The sequence below is a fragment of the Vigna unguiculata genome, chromosome 10, assembly GCF_004118075.2.
Source record: "Vigna unguiculata cultivar IT97K-499-35 chromosome 10, ASM411807v1, whole genome shotgun sequence".
Classification (NCBI taxonomy): domain Eukaryota; kingdom Viridiplantae; phylum Streptophyta; class Magnoliopsida; order Fabales; family Fabaceae; genus Vigna; species Vigna unguiculata.
The window spans coordinates 34,518,208-34,534,898 of record NC_040288.1 but is presented as its reverse complement, the minus strand read 5'-3'; the positions used below and the strand labels follow the sequence as shown (position 1 = coordinate 34,534,898).

Here is a 16,691-nt window from a genome sequence, read left to right as displayed (position 1 = left end):
GCTTATGTACATACCCTACCCAAAATATATTATTATTGTTAGGTCTTAAATGTCCCAATAAGCATGAGATTTGTATGAAATATTAACACCCTAAAATCAGGTGTAAATGATATTTATGATAATATATATAGAATTCAAGTTATAATAAACTGAATCTAGTTATTATATCTGTTAATTTGTTATTATATCTTGAGCTTATCTTATTTGGTTTTATTCTCTATATACCAACAAACTCATGAAAAAGCCTATAAATACATGTTATCATAGGGATTACATTCATCCAATACTCATTTTTTACTCTCATACTCACAGAAATATCTCGTAGTGACTTGAACTCTTACTGACTTGAGCGTCAAAATTTTTACATGTGGACTCTCCCTAATAGCATATCAGAACTCACATTCACTCCAGACATCAAACTAATTTATCTCGGATCAATCAGGTAAGTTTTTATAAAGTCAATATATATTAATACCAAATTATTATTAATTTCTTGATCAAATGAGGTCTAGAACATTGAAAGAAGTCTTGAACATAGAAAAACATTTTGATAATACGATTTTTTTTATACATTCTAATAATCTGACGAAATTATACGTATATTTTAAACAACTAAAGGATTTTATAACAGTGCATTAATCTATATTTAGCTAATCTGATTATTCATTCACCAAATCTAATAATAAAGTTTTTTTATATACTATAAATAATGATAATTTAAAAACCGCGTAAAGAATACATTTTTATATTTCTCCATGAGGCTTTTGTGGTTGAGCATATACCTCAGCAGGAATAACTACCCAACAATTATGAACCTTTATATAATAGTCACACAGTACTCATCATTGGGAGGAAAAGACAATGCAAAAGTGCTACCATATTTATCACAACCAATTACCAACTTAATCAAATTACATGGACACAAAAATAAAAAGCTATGGAAACAAATTGATTTCACATTATCAGAGGTATGGCTAACAATCACCAACTTTGACAAATTTTATGAATGCCTAATCTACACTTTCACTATGTACTTGGGAAGAACTTTTCTCCCTTTCACAAAGCAATTGTTAGTTAAGATTCCTCGAAAATGCACCAACATGTTCCTCTACCCCTCAAAGAAAAAAGTTGGTATTGTCTACAATGAAAAGCGTGAATCAGCTACCACCAGCGGCAGTGGTAGCATTATTGGACAGTGGCCACCGATCAATGCTGCTACTAGCTGTAAAGGGATCAGTGGCAGACCCTGTCAGTTCCTCTAACCCTTCAAAGAAATCATCTGATACCACTGTTTCTGTTAACTCTAACTCATTTGCTTCTTCATCATCTTTCATCAGATCTTCCAACTCCTCTTCTGTGCACTCTGACTTCGTACTGTGCTGTGCCACCTCTGATGAGGTCGCCGGAGAAACCGCTTTTGTGGCGGCTGTGTCTCCACCGGTCTGAGGTTTGTAGCGCGTGGAGCCAGCAAGGGAGCTTTTATGAGTCGGAGCAGGGTGGTTGTGTTCACCAGTGTATGTCACTATGAACATTGTTGGGTCCGATCTGTTCCTCTCCACTTGTTTCCTCGCTAAACATCCTTTTGAGCTGCTACATCTGTAATATCCCCTGTAAATCACACAACAAACAATGTTTCGTTGCTCCTTTTTCAACTTCATAACTTTAACCCCTTTTGGCTTTCCTTTAAAAAAAGGCAAAATCTAACAACAAAGAGTTGGTAAAGTGAAAAAAGTCAAAGTCTGGCTTCTTACAAATTGTATACACAAGTTTCCGTTCATAGATAAAGTAAATATAATTGTATCTGTGAGTTTTGTTTGAGTTTAAAACTTTTTTCTTATTTTAGACTAGGAATCAACTACTCCATTAAACTTTCATTGTTAAAAAAGACGAATTTTTTTTAAGGTAAACCTTGGATATGGTGACCCTTTGATGGGTTTCTGTCCATATTTCCTCCATGCCCATATGTCCGAGGAGAGGTTCTCAGCTGCCACATCACAAACCTTCTTAACCTGATTCTTCCTGTGGTTAACAAAAAAACATGCATTTCAGACACGCAAGTCATGAATGAACCAAAGACATGGTTTTTAAGAGGTAAATAAATTCAAAATCTTTCTTGATTGGAGAATCTAATTCCGATTCCATGAATTATAAAATGAAAGAAAAAGGGCATATTAACCTTCTTTTCGGTTTTGGGGTGGAGGCAGAACCGGGTTGGGGTGGCTGCTTCTGTTCTTGGTGGCTGCGAGGTGATTTGGGCACTGATGAGTAAGAAAAGGAAGAGAGAGGAGAAGAGGGTTGGAAGGTGTGAGGCTGTGGTTTGGTGAAGAAAGGCTTGCAAAGCTCGTGAAGCTCTTCAATGGAAGGTCTTACTCCATAGGGGTTCTCCGAAGGGGGCACAACTTGGCCTCCTTGTACAGCAGGGTTGTAAACAGAGAAGAAGCTGTGGGAAGTAGAAGGTGGGACAGAAGCCCCAAAGCCAGAAGATGAGGTGGTGGATGCGGTGGTGGCGCCGGAGGAAGTGGCGGTGCAGCTTCTGACGACGGCGTGGAGATCCCAATCTGGTTCCATAACCGTAAGGACAAGGTCTGAAAAAGAGGACAAAGAAAAAAAAAAAGGCGCTGACTTTTTTTGAGCAGTGAAAGATAAGATGCTATAAGTAGGAAAAGACATGTATATATAGATAGTGAGAGAAAGTGGACATTGAACAAAAGTCTACTCACAAACAAATAAGTCCTTATCTCTTTCCAATTTTAAAAAACATTGGTATTTTTCTTTAAATTATGATTTTATATAAAACACATATTAATGTAAATATTTATTGTAACAGAGAAGAAGTGAGTTAATACATACAATGGAATGCTAGAAGATTATTAACATCATTTAAAGAAAACATTACAGTCAAACAAAAGAACTGGTAATTATTATTTATTTCAAAGAGGAATTTGGTATCTTATGTCCTAGTGTGCTGGTTCTCAAGTGCTTTCTGATTTGTGTTTTTTTTTTTTTTCTTCTTCTTTTGTTATATTATTGTTTTATTATGGAACCAGTTTTTGATTTTCTTGGGTTGACATTTTGAGATGTCAAAGGTAGTGGTGAGACTTTAAGGTTTGGATTATGGCAAAGAATCACAGTTCCGCACGCATCCCTCCTCCTTGGGACTGTCACGGAAAGTAATTCGTGTGCAGACAAATAATTAAATATTAATGGTGTTGCCAGCTCACACAGGACAAAACTGTGGTAAAAACTTCTTGAGATGAAAGTGAAAAAAAAAAAGAGTGAAAGGAAAATAAACAAAAATCCTATTATTGGAGGGGTTTTACTAATTGGTGTCTTAACAATATTAATTAAAAATTATACAAATTGTATTTGTTTTGCATAGTGACTAATTTTTTAATCGTTTTATGAATACTAATTAACATTTATCTTATTTATGAAAAAAATATTTTTATGAGTAACCATTTAAAAATAATAATTATATATAGTATAACACTATACAAGTATTTTTTTATACAAATATAAAATTAAGGAAAATAAATTATTTTATCTCATCTATTTTCTATGCAACATAACGTATTCTTAATTAGTTCAGATATGAAGAATATATAATAGTCATGAATTTTTTTTTCTCAAGTTCATTTTTTAATGAGTTTATTAAGTTTATTTGAAATCTCAAACGTGTTTTATAATAGTATTTAATTTAACATTAAAATAAAAATGTGTCAAACAGTATAAACAACTTAAATACAATCTTAAAATACATACAAAACATCAAATAAACCTAACAAAATCTGATGAAAAAGACTAAATTCACGTATTTCGAAAGATAAATAACTAAATTAGTCTAAAATTTCGAAATGAACTAATTTTAAAATTCACTAAGTTAAGGTACCAAAAACATATTTAATTCTAAAATAAATATTAATAAACTTTGATATCATCTTATAAAAAAGTTTTAAAATCTAATTCAATTTCATAAAATAGATTTTCTGAAAATGTGAATAATAAAGATACCAATAGAATCGAAAGTTGGAATAGATACATAAATCTTGTATAAATATCATATTAGAAAATAAAATTTTATCTCTAACACAACTTACATATATATATATATGACTTCTAAACTAATATCTAAGTTCAACCCACCAAATCTAACTGGAGTAGACACTAGTATAGACAGTAATAATATTTGATATCATATGAGAAAATAAATTTTAATATAATTCAACCGCATAAAATAAATTTAAGTAAATACTAGTATAGACAGTAATAATATTTGGTATCATATGAGAAAATAAATTTTAATATAATTCAACCGCATAAAATAAATTTAAGTAAATGTAACCTCCAAAGTTTGAGGTATTATATTTGGATTGTCTAAATAAACAAAATGATTATGAATAATAAAAAGAAATATACATCACATCTATTTTCTTTTCTTCCCTTACCAATTTTTTCTTCCATTACCATGTTATTAGAAATCTTCAAACTAAACTTTCACCAACATTATAAGAACTTAGAAAAGTTTATTGTAGAGTGAATCTCTTATACCTTGAAACTAACCTACCCAAACTGTATATGTCATTGGCTAACATATAACTCTCATGATTCCTGATTATTTATCTTACACCTTTTGAATCCACACATTATTGTTAAATCTCATAGATCTTAATAGTCTCAATAAAGAGTGGCATTGAAATAATCGAAGATTATCATAAAGTAATAATAGAGTTTGTATAATTTATCTTCTCCATTCTATAATAAGAAGTCAAATTAAGCTATTGTTGGTGTGCACCAGTTAATGATATCCAATCAATACATATTTATAAATTAATGTTTCTACCCTGTTTCTAATATCCTAATTAAATGTGTATTGTCATTAAATAGCTTAACTGGACATCTAACCAACTTGTGCACTTTTGTGCTGTATTAATTTCTAAACAAAGCAAACAAATAAAAATTCTAAACTTGTATTTCGAACTAAAGATTTTCATATTATTATTAACAATAAATTATTACATACAATAATGATAAATTGTAAATAAAATTTAAAAACACCAAACCCACTTAATATATAAATACCATGAGTTACATTAGTTTTTGTACCTAAGCATTTAACTATATCATATCCTGTTAGAGATAAAAAAAAAAAAACAAAATATTGATTTCAAGTTTTAGAAAAAAAAAATTAGAAAATATAGTTTTTCTAATGAGATATGAATTTAATAAGTTTAAAATATATTTGACTTAATTAATTTTCTCCCCTAAGTTCATATTTATTGATCACATCTTATTTAAAAAAGAGTAACTCAATATTCTCTCTACTCCAAATTTATTAATATTTAAGGGTAATAAAAATCTATAGTAATTAATATTTTTGTATATTTGTTTAAATACTAAGACGTATATTTTGCGTAATAATATATTGGCTATGATATGTATTTTAATTAAATATTAAGACATATGTTGTAACATTAGTTTTCAACAAATATATTAATTCTTATCTTTTAATACTAAATATACATTATTCATAAAGTTTTAAATATCTTAAAAACTATATTATTTTTTTCTCTAAAATTTAAAATATTTAAATTTTTTTGGCAAATAATAAGGATACATAAAAAATGATGTGATAAAAATGTTACATGAATTATATAAATATAAATAATTTTAATTTTTTAAATATATAATTAATATTATGTTAAGATATGTATGCAAAATTTTATTTGTGAGTTATAAAAATAACCTATTAAATATGTTTCAATTTGTAAATAAACTTGTAAGACATATTTAATATTTTTAAGATTTTTGTAGAAATATAAAGTATTGTTTTCCTTAATATATCTAGTATTAGATGTCAGAAGTAAAGAATAGGAACACTAATAAATACAATGGCCTTAAGAGAAAATTTACCGTTGAGGCATACAAATTTACCAAAAGAACGACTTTGTAAAAGTTGTTCGAAAAGGAATATTTATTTTTGTCGTGTTTACTGAGAACTGTTCGTCATTTATTTTTCTTGAAATGCTAAAGAAAGATCGGTGTTTTTATCTCGGGAAGAATTCTAGGTCATTCATTTTCCTCGAATGACTAAAAGAAAATAATGGCGTGTTTAATTTCGTGCCCGTTGAGGAATTGTCAGCCATTCATCTTCATTCGGTTCTGAATGACTATTGAAACGTGGCGATTTCCTCAGATTAAATGTCAGTCAATAATTTTGATATGCATCCAAAGTTTTGAAACAAAACCGAAATCTATAATAAAAAGCTTATAATCTTAATTAACTATAAGAAATTATTATTTATAAGAAGAGTGTGGTTATCAAATTTTATACATCACTCTTATTAGATTAGATGCTCGAAATTAAATTGATTTAAAAAATAACTAAAAATCATTAAAATTGACTTTTAAAAAATTTTAAATTAACTTTAATTTATATTTTTAAAATTGACTTGCATTTAAATATAAAATCATGCATTTAGAATTAACTAATGATAGTTTAAGAAATTATTTTATAATTTGGTTGTATTTTATTTATATGAGTTAAATATGTTTTTATCCTTAATTTTCAGTAAATTTTGGACCAATTTAGTCTCTCTTCTTTTGATATACGTGGATTTAATTCTTTTAATCAAATTTTTTTAGGTTTATTTGATGTTTCGTATGTATTTCAAGATTGTATTTGAGTTGTTTATAATGTTTGACACATTTTTACTTTAATGTTAAGTCAAATACTATTATGAAACGCGCTTGAAATGTCAAATAAACTTAACAAAATTGGACTAAAAGGACTAAATCCACGTATTTTGAAAGATAAAGGACTAAATTGGTCCAAAGTTTCAAAATTGAATAATTCCAAAATTTACTGAAAGTTAAAAGACCAAAAACCCTAAACCCTAAACCCTAAACCCTAAACCAAAAACATATTTAACCTTATTTATATTATATTGTAAGCATATTTGTAATTGTAATTTTGAATTGTATAATAAATTGAATATAAAATAAAAGTTAACTAATTAATAAAAATTTGATTTTTTTTCCTATAATAAAAAATTTGTGATTAAATAAATATATAATCAAAGCACACAAATATATAAAAATTTGAAAATCAATAAATAAATTTAAAAAAAAAACATTTAAAGAACATGTAAATAGTTTTCAAATAAATTCATGTTTGAACTTTAACATTTGATTTATGCTTACACTCCAAAATCAATCAACTGGTCATTGCATAAACTTATATTAAAATAAAAAAATAAAATTAAAACATGAATTTTTAGTTTTTATCTTTTATATCATTCATACAATAAATTTTAAGTTTAATTACTTTTTTGTTTTGTTTTTATGGAAGAGAGTCAAGTTGATCCTCCAGATTTTTTTTTTTTTAATTTGATCCTGAGTTTTTTAAAAGTTATTCAATTTTGTCTCACTTTTTCAAAAGTTATTCAATTTGGTTTTTCTCCGTTAGTATTGTAAATATAAGGTTAAAGTACATGTCAATGTGTGGTTTTTGATTTTGTATTTTTTATTATTATTAGTTTTGAAAAAGAATTTTTCACATGTCAATTCAAAGTTGTGTTGCGTGGTACTGTCAGTGTGGCATGTTAATAATAGTGTGACGTGGCAGTGCCACGTGACAAAATCTTAATTTAGTCCCTATATTTATTTCTTTGGTTAATTATGTTTTTCGTTATACTATTATCATGTTTTGGAAATGGTCCATCTTAGAAACCTTAATTCATTTTGATCCTCATGCTTTCAAAACTCATGGTTTCAGTCTCTATTTTTGAGCAGCGTTAACTGTGTAACTTCTTGACAAACAGTGTTCCAGGTAGACTCATAATCTAGGGACATGTATACTTGAGGATGCTGACACGTGTTAGATTAATTTGTTTTATTGATTATTTATTTAATATATTTAATGTTAAACATGAAATTTAACATGTGTTTTAAACATAGCAGGGTCTAGATGAAGGGCATCGTGAATGCATCGAAGAGGAACAGTTTGGAAGAGAGCTTTATCTTCTAATTTCAGGGAACAAAATTTGAAATCTAGTGGTGATGCATAGAAGAACCAAGTGGTAAGAAGTTGTTCGTCAAAATAAGGTAGGCTAATTTGAGGATTAAGGTTTTCTACTGTTTTAGGGTTTAACATTGAAAAGGAGTACTAGATCGAAGTGTGGTGCGTCTTCACAACCGGTGGTAGAGGAAGCTGCAACATAGGCTATGGTGTTCGCCAAAGGAAGAAAAATGGGTTTAGTGGCAAAATGAAGGGTTCACAGTGGAGGAACAAAGGCTATGGCGTTCAAAATGAAGGGACGAAGGAGAAAGCTGTAGAAATGGAGTTAGCGACTCTGCAACTTTTGCGAAAAATTAACCTAGGCAGACTTTTAGGTTTCAGTTTTACTAGTAACTGAAGGCTAAAGGTCTGCACTTAATGACAATTTTGAATTTTTAAGAAACCTTTAGGCCTCGATTCTAAGCAACCAAAGCATATAAATTGTATAAGCTTCGATTTTTGCATAATCGGAGCTTGGACCTCTATAGTCAGATAAAATAATATAAAAAAGAGTTACAATTTTAAAAATTTGACGAATTATTAAGATGCAATTCTTGGAAAACAGAAGCATAAAGTGTATATAGGTCTCGATTCTCCAACAACCGAGGTTTAAAAATTCAAAAAAATTACAAAAATTTCATATTTTTATATGCTTTGTTTGCAATAAAATCAAAACATATAAGAAGATTTAAAAAGCTAGACTATAATGTGTCCTTTTATGTTGTTTACATATTTACTTGTGACTACATTAAAGCTATTGAAGAAAGTTTATCCTTGCTTTAATTTAATCTCTTTTTCCATTGTTTCTGTGTCTATGCACATATTATTTTTTCATAACTTATTTTAATTTTTTTAGATGTTCAAAACACTCTTTTAATTTATATTTATAATACAAATATTAAACACAATAATAATTAATTTGTAAGAAATTTTATTTTATTACAATATAATATTAATTAAAATTATTTTAAGGCAATTAATTTTATTACATTTTATTTTTCATTATTTAAAAAAAAATATTTTATATTAATTTAACAATAAAAATAAAAATAAAATCTTACATTTTAGTTCATTAAAATATCTTTTTAACATATATCAACACCACTTCATCTTTTATTTTTTCTCAAATTCATTTATTCATTCTTTCAAATCATCTCCGCATAAGCTACTAGGGATGGCAATGGGGCAGGGCGGGACGAGTTTCTCTATCCCATACCCATCTCTGTAGAAAAAATTCATCATCATCCTCATACTCAAATTCAACGAGTATCAAACTTTTGTCCCATCCTCATCCCCGCCGGGTAACAAGTATAATCTCATACCCATTTTCTTATATTTCAATATTAATTTTAATTAATTTTTATAAAATAATAAAAAATTACGTAAATGAAACATAATATTATCAAATATTCAATATTAGGAGGATGATTGTTTCTTCGATATCAAATACTTTGAGGTAAATTATAATTGTTTACATTTTAGATTAGAATACCAAATAAAATTTTATGAGAACCAAAACATTTATTAAATTTGCAAACATTAATGAAACCTAGTTGATAAAATTTAAAAATATTTTAAAAAAATATAAAAAGAAAATAAATATTCAAATTAAAATATATTTTAAATGTTTGTTTACTTAAATTTTTTAAATTCTAATAAATCTCTTTTTTATACACTAATAAAAGTTATAATACATCACTTGATCAAAATGACGCAAAAAACAAATAATAAATATTAGACTAAAATTTTGAACTCCAATATATGTTGGATGGTGATAAAAAAATATTCATGGCAATTACATTAAATTTTTATATTGTAGTAAATAAAAGTTATTTATACAATTATAGTGAAAAAATAAATTATAGTATGATTGATAATGAGTTAAAAAATAAAAAAAAAATTAGATAAAATATATCGAAATAGTATTCTGCATGATGAAAATAAACAACAAATAAAAATATATAAAAAAAAAAAAAACAAATGTGTGTCTTCTAAGAAAACTTTTCAAATATCAACATATCATATGTACTTAATGTAAGACCCACTTTTGTTTTAAGTAAATGGGCTCAACTTTAATAAGTAAGGGCCCATAGTCAGCCAACCTTACTACCCCAGAACCCTTCCCAGTCACTCAGTCTCATTCTATCTCATTTTTTCCAGAAAGAGTTTCCCCTCTCACTTATAGTTCTGAAGCAAAAGCTATACTAGGGCATAAGCTTCTTCCTCCCCCGAGCTAGCAAAATGTGCTTCTTCCATGTAAGTTAAGTTCGACCTTTCGTTTTTTTTCCTTTTCCAAATCAGTTGCCTTGGTTCTGTCTTAGGTTTGTCCCTAGAGACTTATTCCCGCCCTTATGTTTGTGCTTTGTAACTCTTTAGTTCGTCTTATGAACTGTGGTGCTCTTCTTGGAGTGTTTGTGTTGATTGGCTAGTATTTGTCCAGATAAGGAAAGCTAGTTTTAAATAATGTTTTTGATGTTTGCTCGCTTTTGTGGTTGTCTGGAAATGGTTGAAATGTTGTTTGGTATTGCTTTTTTGGGGTGCATGTGTGAGCAGGGAAGAGCTCTGTTATTTTTGCCCAAGCGAGCAACCCTCGCCTAAGCGAAATTAACAAGAAGTTCATCCCAAGTTTTGCTCCAGCTGTCGCTCAGGCGACGAGCTCCATTTTTTAGCGAGAGTAATCTCGCTCAAGCGAGGAGGCCTCGCTTAAGCGAGAACTTGTGAACCCTCATAATGCCCTCTAATTTCAATCTCGCCTAAACGAGAGCTTTTCGCTAGAGCGAGAGGCTTCTGTCGCTTGAGCGAGAGAGAGCTCCTTAGCTTGAGCGAGATTGACAACAAAGTTGCTTGAATGTTTGTATGCTCCAATGATTGATATGTTTACCCTTTTAAAAGCATGAAGTATGATGCCAATGTTTTATGCAATGTGTTTGTGTTTTTTTTTTTAGTTTTTTTTTTTGTTTGGGATTTTGGGTTTTTCATGTTGAAATCAGTGAAAATCTACTAGTTTAGCTTAAGCGAGAAATTTTAGCTTAAGCGAGAATTTCTAGCTTAAGTGAGATCAGTCTAACTTAAGCGATAATTTATAGCTTAAGCGAGATCAGTCTAGCTTAAGCGATAATTGCTGTAGAATTTTAATTCCTTACTTTAACTTATGGATTGATTCAATTACTCTTAAAGGCATGAATCTGTGATTGTGTATGTTTCATGTGATATTGACTTACTTGGTATGAAATGAAATGATTTATGAATTGGTTGGTTGGTGGTGCAATGACATGAGATTTGGATGTCATGAGATAACACATGTGGAATATGGTGTGAGAACATGGATGTGACATGAGTTAGACGTAATTCCATAAATCTCTTGGTGAGATTTCATGGTGGTGTTGTAATGTATATAATTAGATAAGGATTTAAGCAAGGTTGCATCTTGAAACTCTAAAGAATCAGTTTGTCTCACATAGAGCGTACTAATTCAAGTAGTGAGAGTAGCAGAAAGTCCTAATCTTTGGCAGGATAAGGGCCTTAGATGATTGAAGGCTAACCTTGTGCGTAGTAGGGTGAAACTCATTGGCAATGACTCTGCAGAGCAGTAGAGGTCACCACAAGTGCAAGCATCCAGTGAATCTAATCTCCTTATATGCATCTGGATAATTGAGTTTGAAGGTCTTGCATTGTTTGCCTTCACATGCCTTCTGTGCTTACTGAATTGCCTGTTATAATTTGTTTAATAAAATGATTGCTCTTTGATATGTTAAAAAATTATTTTTTGTCTCTAGCTTACCCTTTCTCTCTGTTTGTGTTCTCTGTTTGACTTTTTCCTTTTTGCAATGATCACCAAATACTTGGTGTGAGCAGACGTGCGTGGAGATTCTTAGAGATCGTTCAGATGGTGGTGATGTTGTTGTCTAGTTTTGAGTGTGGTAGCTAATACTCTTTTGAGCACCTTTTGTCAAACTGTTTTAATTTTGCAACTCCTTGCTCATGTGAGCACTCTCAAGTTAAAGTGTCTCATGTTTAAGTTATGTCTAATGACATTGTGTTGTGCCTTTGGTTTTTCCTTTAGTATTTGAATAATTGTAATAGGTTATCTCCTTGTACTTTATGTTATGGCTCTATTTTATACTATAAACATGCGATGTTCTATTTATTAGAATTATTCTATTAAATTAGGACTTTACACTCAATAGTTGAGAAATAACGAAAATTGTTTTAGCAAAACAAAAGAGTTCTTCAAATGAAACAAAAATGAATAATAATAAGTAAATAATATAGTTTTTTTCGATATTACTAGTAAATGAAAGATTTATGATATTAAACACTTAAATTGAGAGTATTCAACATTCTCATGTTAAAAAAAATATAAAATAAAATAGAAAGATTCAAATGTAAGACATAAATTTTTTTTTAATTAACATGCATCATTTTAACATAATTACATAAAGGTTATGATAAGATGAAAAATATATTGGAGATACAAATGAATTTCATGACAAACCAAATAATTGAAAAAAAAGAAAAAAAAAAAAAAAATATATATATATATATATATATATATATAAGATTACTTAATTAATTGTGAATATTTTAATAATTTAAATGGAGAGGAAGATGTGGTGGGGACAAATATTATGGCGGGGATATGTATATCCACATATCAATCCTTATACTCAATTGAAAAAGTCGGAGATTCCTCATACTCATACCTAGTCAATGCAAGGATTTCCTGTCAAAACGAGAACGAATTCGGACAGTACCCACATGATGGGTTTATTTGTCATGAAGAAACACAACACAACCTTTCCTTTCTTTACAAAAAAGAAAAATAAAATTGGTTGTGAATTAAACCTTGTCTATGAAGTTCATACGAGGACATTCTTAAATAGATTTTTAGTTCTTTGGACCTTTTCTTTTACTTGGTCTAAGTGGTTAGTGTCAAATCGTATTAATTGAGTCAAATTAATCGGTCTGTTTTCTATTAGAATTTGGTTAAATGTCACTAACCTATTTATGACCAGATAATGGATTTTCAGCCTGGAAAATTTCTTAACGTAAAGCTAATTTGTTTACGACACTGATATGGATATGTTGGGTATGTATAATTAAGAATGTATATATATGATAGTACACTTTTATTACCAGTATCTGTACGAAAAATAAATTGCAAGTATATTTTGTAAATATCTTGTACACTTAGAATGGTTTTGTCGTTATATTATGTATTTAAAATATTTCATTATGATATCAATATACAAAACAAAAGAATTGAGATAATAATGATTTTTTTATTATAAAATTATCGGAACCAATTTCGTCTTGACTGTTGATTGTTTTTAAATTAAAAATTAATTTTATATTATAAATTTTAAAATATATAAATATGTATAATATTATGACATTAATATTTATAAATTAAGTTTATCATAATTATTGATTTAGTCCTCTAATTTTTTGATTTGTTTCATTTTAGTCTTCTTATTAGTTTTTTATGCCTCTAACTATTTAAAAAAATTTAATTTGATCATTTCCGTTAAGTTGACGTTAACATCATGTATATACATGTCATGTGTCAATTCGTCAAAAATTTAATTTTTTTCATATTTTTTTCTTTATATAAACTGTGATGTGTTGGGTTACCGTCATATCACGTGACATTAATTGTTCTCAATTTAGTCTTGTATCTAAACTTTTGATTCAATTTAAGACCAAATTACTAATAAATTTAATTACAACTTATATACATGTTAAAAGTAATTTTTTAGAATTTATATATCAAATTACTCCACATACATGTTCAAATTATGTTAGAAAGTAAAATAATTTGAATATTTCGGTGAAGTGATTTGATATATAAATTCTAAAAAATTATTTTAACATGTTTAAGTTTATTTAGTAATTTGATCCCAAATAGAAAATGAAAAAATTAGATATTTTAAAACAGAAAAGAAAGTAAATTAAATAAAAAATTTAAATAAATGGATTAAATAAAAAATAACTACTGTCACTATTAATAAAATTTTATAATTTTCAAAAGTTTTCAATTTTATTATTAACAATTTAATGTATGTATTCACACCATGACATGTGTTATTAGGTTTTATGTTTAATTATTCCTTTGGTCCCTATTTTCATAGCAAAATCTCAATTTGGTTGCTTTATTTTTTTTATCTCAATTTGGTCCATGTGTTGGGAAATTTGATCTCAATTTAATCCTTTCAGTTAATGGTATAGTAACAACCTTAAATGGAGTGTCACGTGTCAGTTTCTGGATTTTTTAAACTTTTTTTGAATTTTTTTGAATTTATTTATTTATTTTTTAATTTTTTTAAAAATATAAAAAAATCTGCCACATGCCAAGCTGTCGTCGTGCTACATGGCAATGACAGAGTGATGTGACAATGATAATGTCACGTGTCAGTATTATGTCAGGTGTCATTTCCTCTTTCTCAATTTGGTCACTATATTCTAATTTTTGTCTCAATTTAGTCCCTAATTTTATAAAAATAGTGCAATTTCATTCCCCTCCAAATTGAAACAAAAATTAATTTTTAAATAAATGTTATACAAATATTTTTATTAAATTTCATATTTTTATTCACATTGATATTTTTATCATATATTTTTAACATAAATAAGTTTATTTAAATTTGTGTTTCACATTCAATTTTACTTAACATTGTTTTCAAATTTTAAATTAATATGTTTTTGATTGTTACATGGACTAGATAAAATTATTTTTGAAATTTTTATAATTGATATTTTTACACCAATTCAAACATTTGTGTACAAATTACTGAGCTTTACACATTTTAAAAATATACAATTATTTGAAATATAAATTCAAATAAAAAAACAACATTAAAGTACGATGTATAAAACATGAATATAATTTATGAGTTTATTTTCTATTAACAACTTTAAAACAATTTTAAATAAAATTCAACGTAAAAATATTAATTAACTAAACTTAATTATTTGTGTATATTTATACGAAAATTAAATTTGATTTCAATTTGGAAAGGGACAAAGGTGCTCAATTTTTACAAAAGTGGGGATTAAATTGAGACAAAAATTAAAATAAAGGGACCAAATTAAGAAAATAGGAATGACACCTGACATATAAGTGACACGTGTCATTGTCACTGCCACATCACTCTGTCACTACCACGTGGCACAATAACAGCTTCACACATGGCAAATTTATTGTATTTTAAAAAAAAATTCAAAAAAAAAATTGAAAAAAAAGTCAAAAAATGTAGGAACTAATACGTGGCAAATTGAGGCAAAAAAAAAAATCTAGAGGGACCAAATTGAGATTTGTTATGAAAATGGAGATCAAAGGTAAAAAAGGGGACCAAAGGTATAACTAAACCTAGGTTTTAAAACCTAAAAAAACAATTTAATTTAAATTTAAATATAAAATTATAATAATAAAAATATAATTTATAAAATCTTAAAAATAATAAAATTATACGTGGCGACAATTCATATAAGATAATAAACTTATCAATTAGGGATGACAAAAATGCTCATGTCCGTGGGTTTCGCGGATAAAATTCGCGATGAATAGTTGGTAGTCGCGGGTAGCGAATATTTTAATATCCGTTTATAAATGGGTTGGGTGCAGGTAGCATATTATCTGTACACGCGGGTACACGTTACTCGCAAAAAATTAAAATTAAAATTATGTTTTATTAAGTTAAATTTAATTAAGATTAAATTCTAATTCATATATTATTAGATTAAATTAAATTTAAATTAAATTTATATTTTATTTAACATTTTTTTGTATTTATATTTAAATTTAATTTTAAAAATTTATAAAATATATTTTTTAAATATTTGCAGGTATCAACTAATACCCACAAGTACTTTAATACCTGCAGATATTTTCTAAACGGATACTCGCACGGGTAGCGGAGAAGGTAACAAGTAAAGATATCCCTAACATCAATCACTTAACAACCAAATCATTTGCGTTGTGTTTGGATTGAGACACCGATTGTCAAAGACGAAAAATTTGAAGAAAATGTTCAAAAAATTAAAATAAAATATTAATAAAACATGAGAAACAAAACTAAAATAAAATTGTGCTATACTTTCGCTTCAAAGATGAAGAGATCTACGTGGAAAGGGCAGAAAGTGGTATGTTATACGTAAATGTTAATAATTTTTTTATAATTTTAAACATAATATAAATAATAAATAGTAATAAATAAATTTAAAAATAAAAATAAAATTATAATTCTTAAATAATAATAATAAAATCATATAACATCCCAAATTTAGCAATTTAAAACTAATAAAATAGGATGTTTCATCTTAGTGTTCATAACAGATAAACGAATGTATAAGTATAAAGTATATTAATATAGTCTTACAAATGATCGAACTATATAAATATATACATACCAAACATTTCTAACTCTAAGTACAAGTTAACCACTTACAACAGCTCCTCACTGAAACCGCCTTCCGACCTAAAAGATGGTTCCTCAACCTAGAGGTGCCTCTAAAACTGCAACCACCAATGCTCTCATCGAATAGGTGATAATTGCAAAAGGAAAACAAACAACACAAGACAAAAACACAAAAGAAGGGTAAGTTAATGACTTTTAAAGAATTTTGTAAAAGGATA

At 27.8% G+C, this 16,691-nt stretch overlaps 1 protein-coding gene across 1 annotated transcript; it reads right to left on the bottom strand.

Annotated features, from left to right (window-relative positions):
- Positions 1 to 822: 822 nt before the first annotated feature.
- On the bottom strand, positions 823 to 2,627 carry LOC114167297 (WRKY transcription factor 22-like). The gene is made up of 3 exons (XM_028052348.1): positions 2,177 to 2,627; positions 1,909 to 2,019; positions 823 to 1,608 (listed from the first exon to the last, which is right to left on the bottom strand). The coding sequence occupies exons 1-3, from the start codon at positions 2,566 to 2,568 to the stop codon at positions 1,158 to 1,160; spliced, it is 954 nt and encodes a 317-aa protein (XP_027908149.1). The 5' UTR covers positions 2,569 to 2,627; the 3' UTR covers positions 823 to 1,157.
- Between the last annotated feature and the right edge of the window lie 14,064 nt (positions 2,628 to 16,691).

Bases quoted from the DNA above. Each gene is read 5' to 3' on its own strand.
- LOC114167297 (XM_028052348.1), bottom strand. From the start codon at position 2,568: ATGGAACCAGATTGGGATCTCCACGCCGTCGTCAGAAGCTGCACCGCC. The intron at 2,020-2,176 runs GTTAATATGCCC...TGTTAACCACAG, and splicing joins ACCCCAAAACCGAAAAGAAG to GAAGAATCAGGTTAAGAAGG. The intron at 1,609-1,908 runs GTTTACCTTAAA...TGTGATTTACAG, and splicing joins AAAGGGTCACCATATCCAAG to GGGATATTACAGATGTAGCA.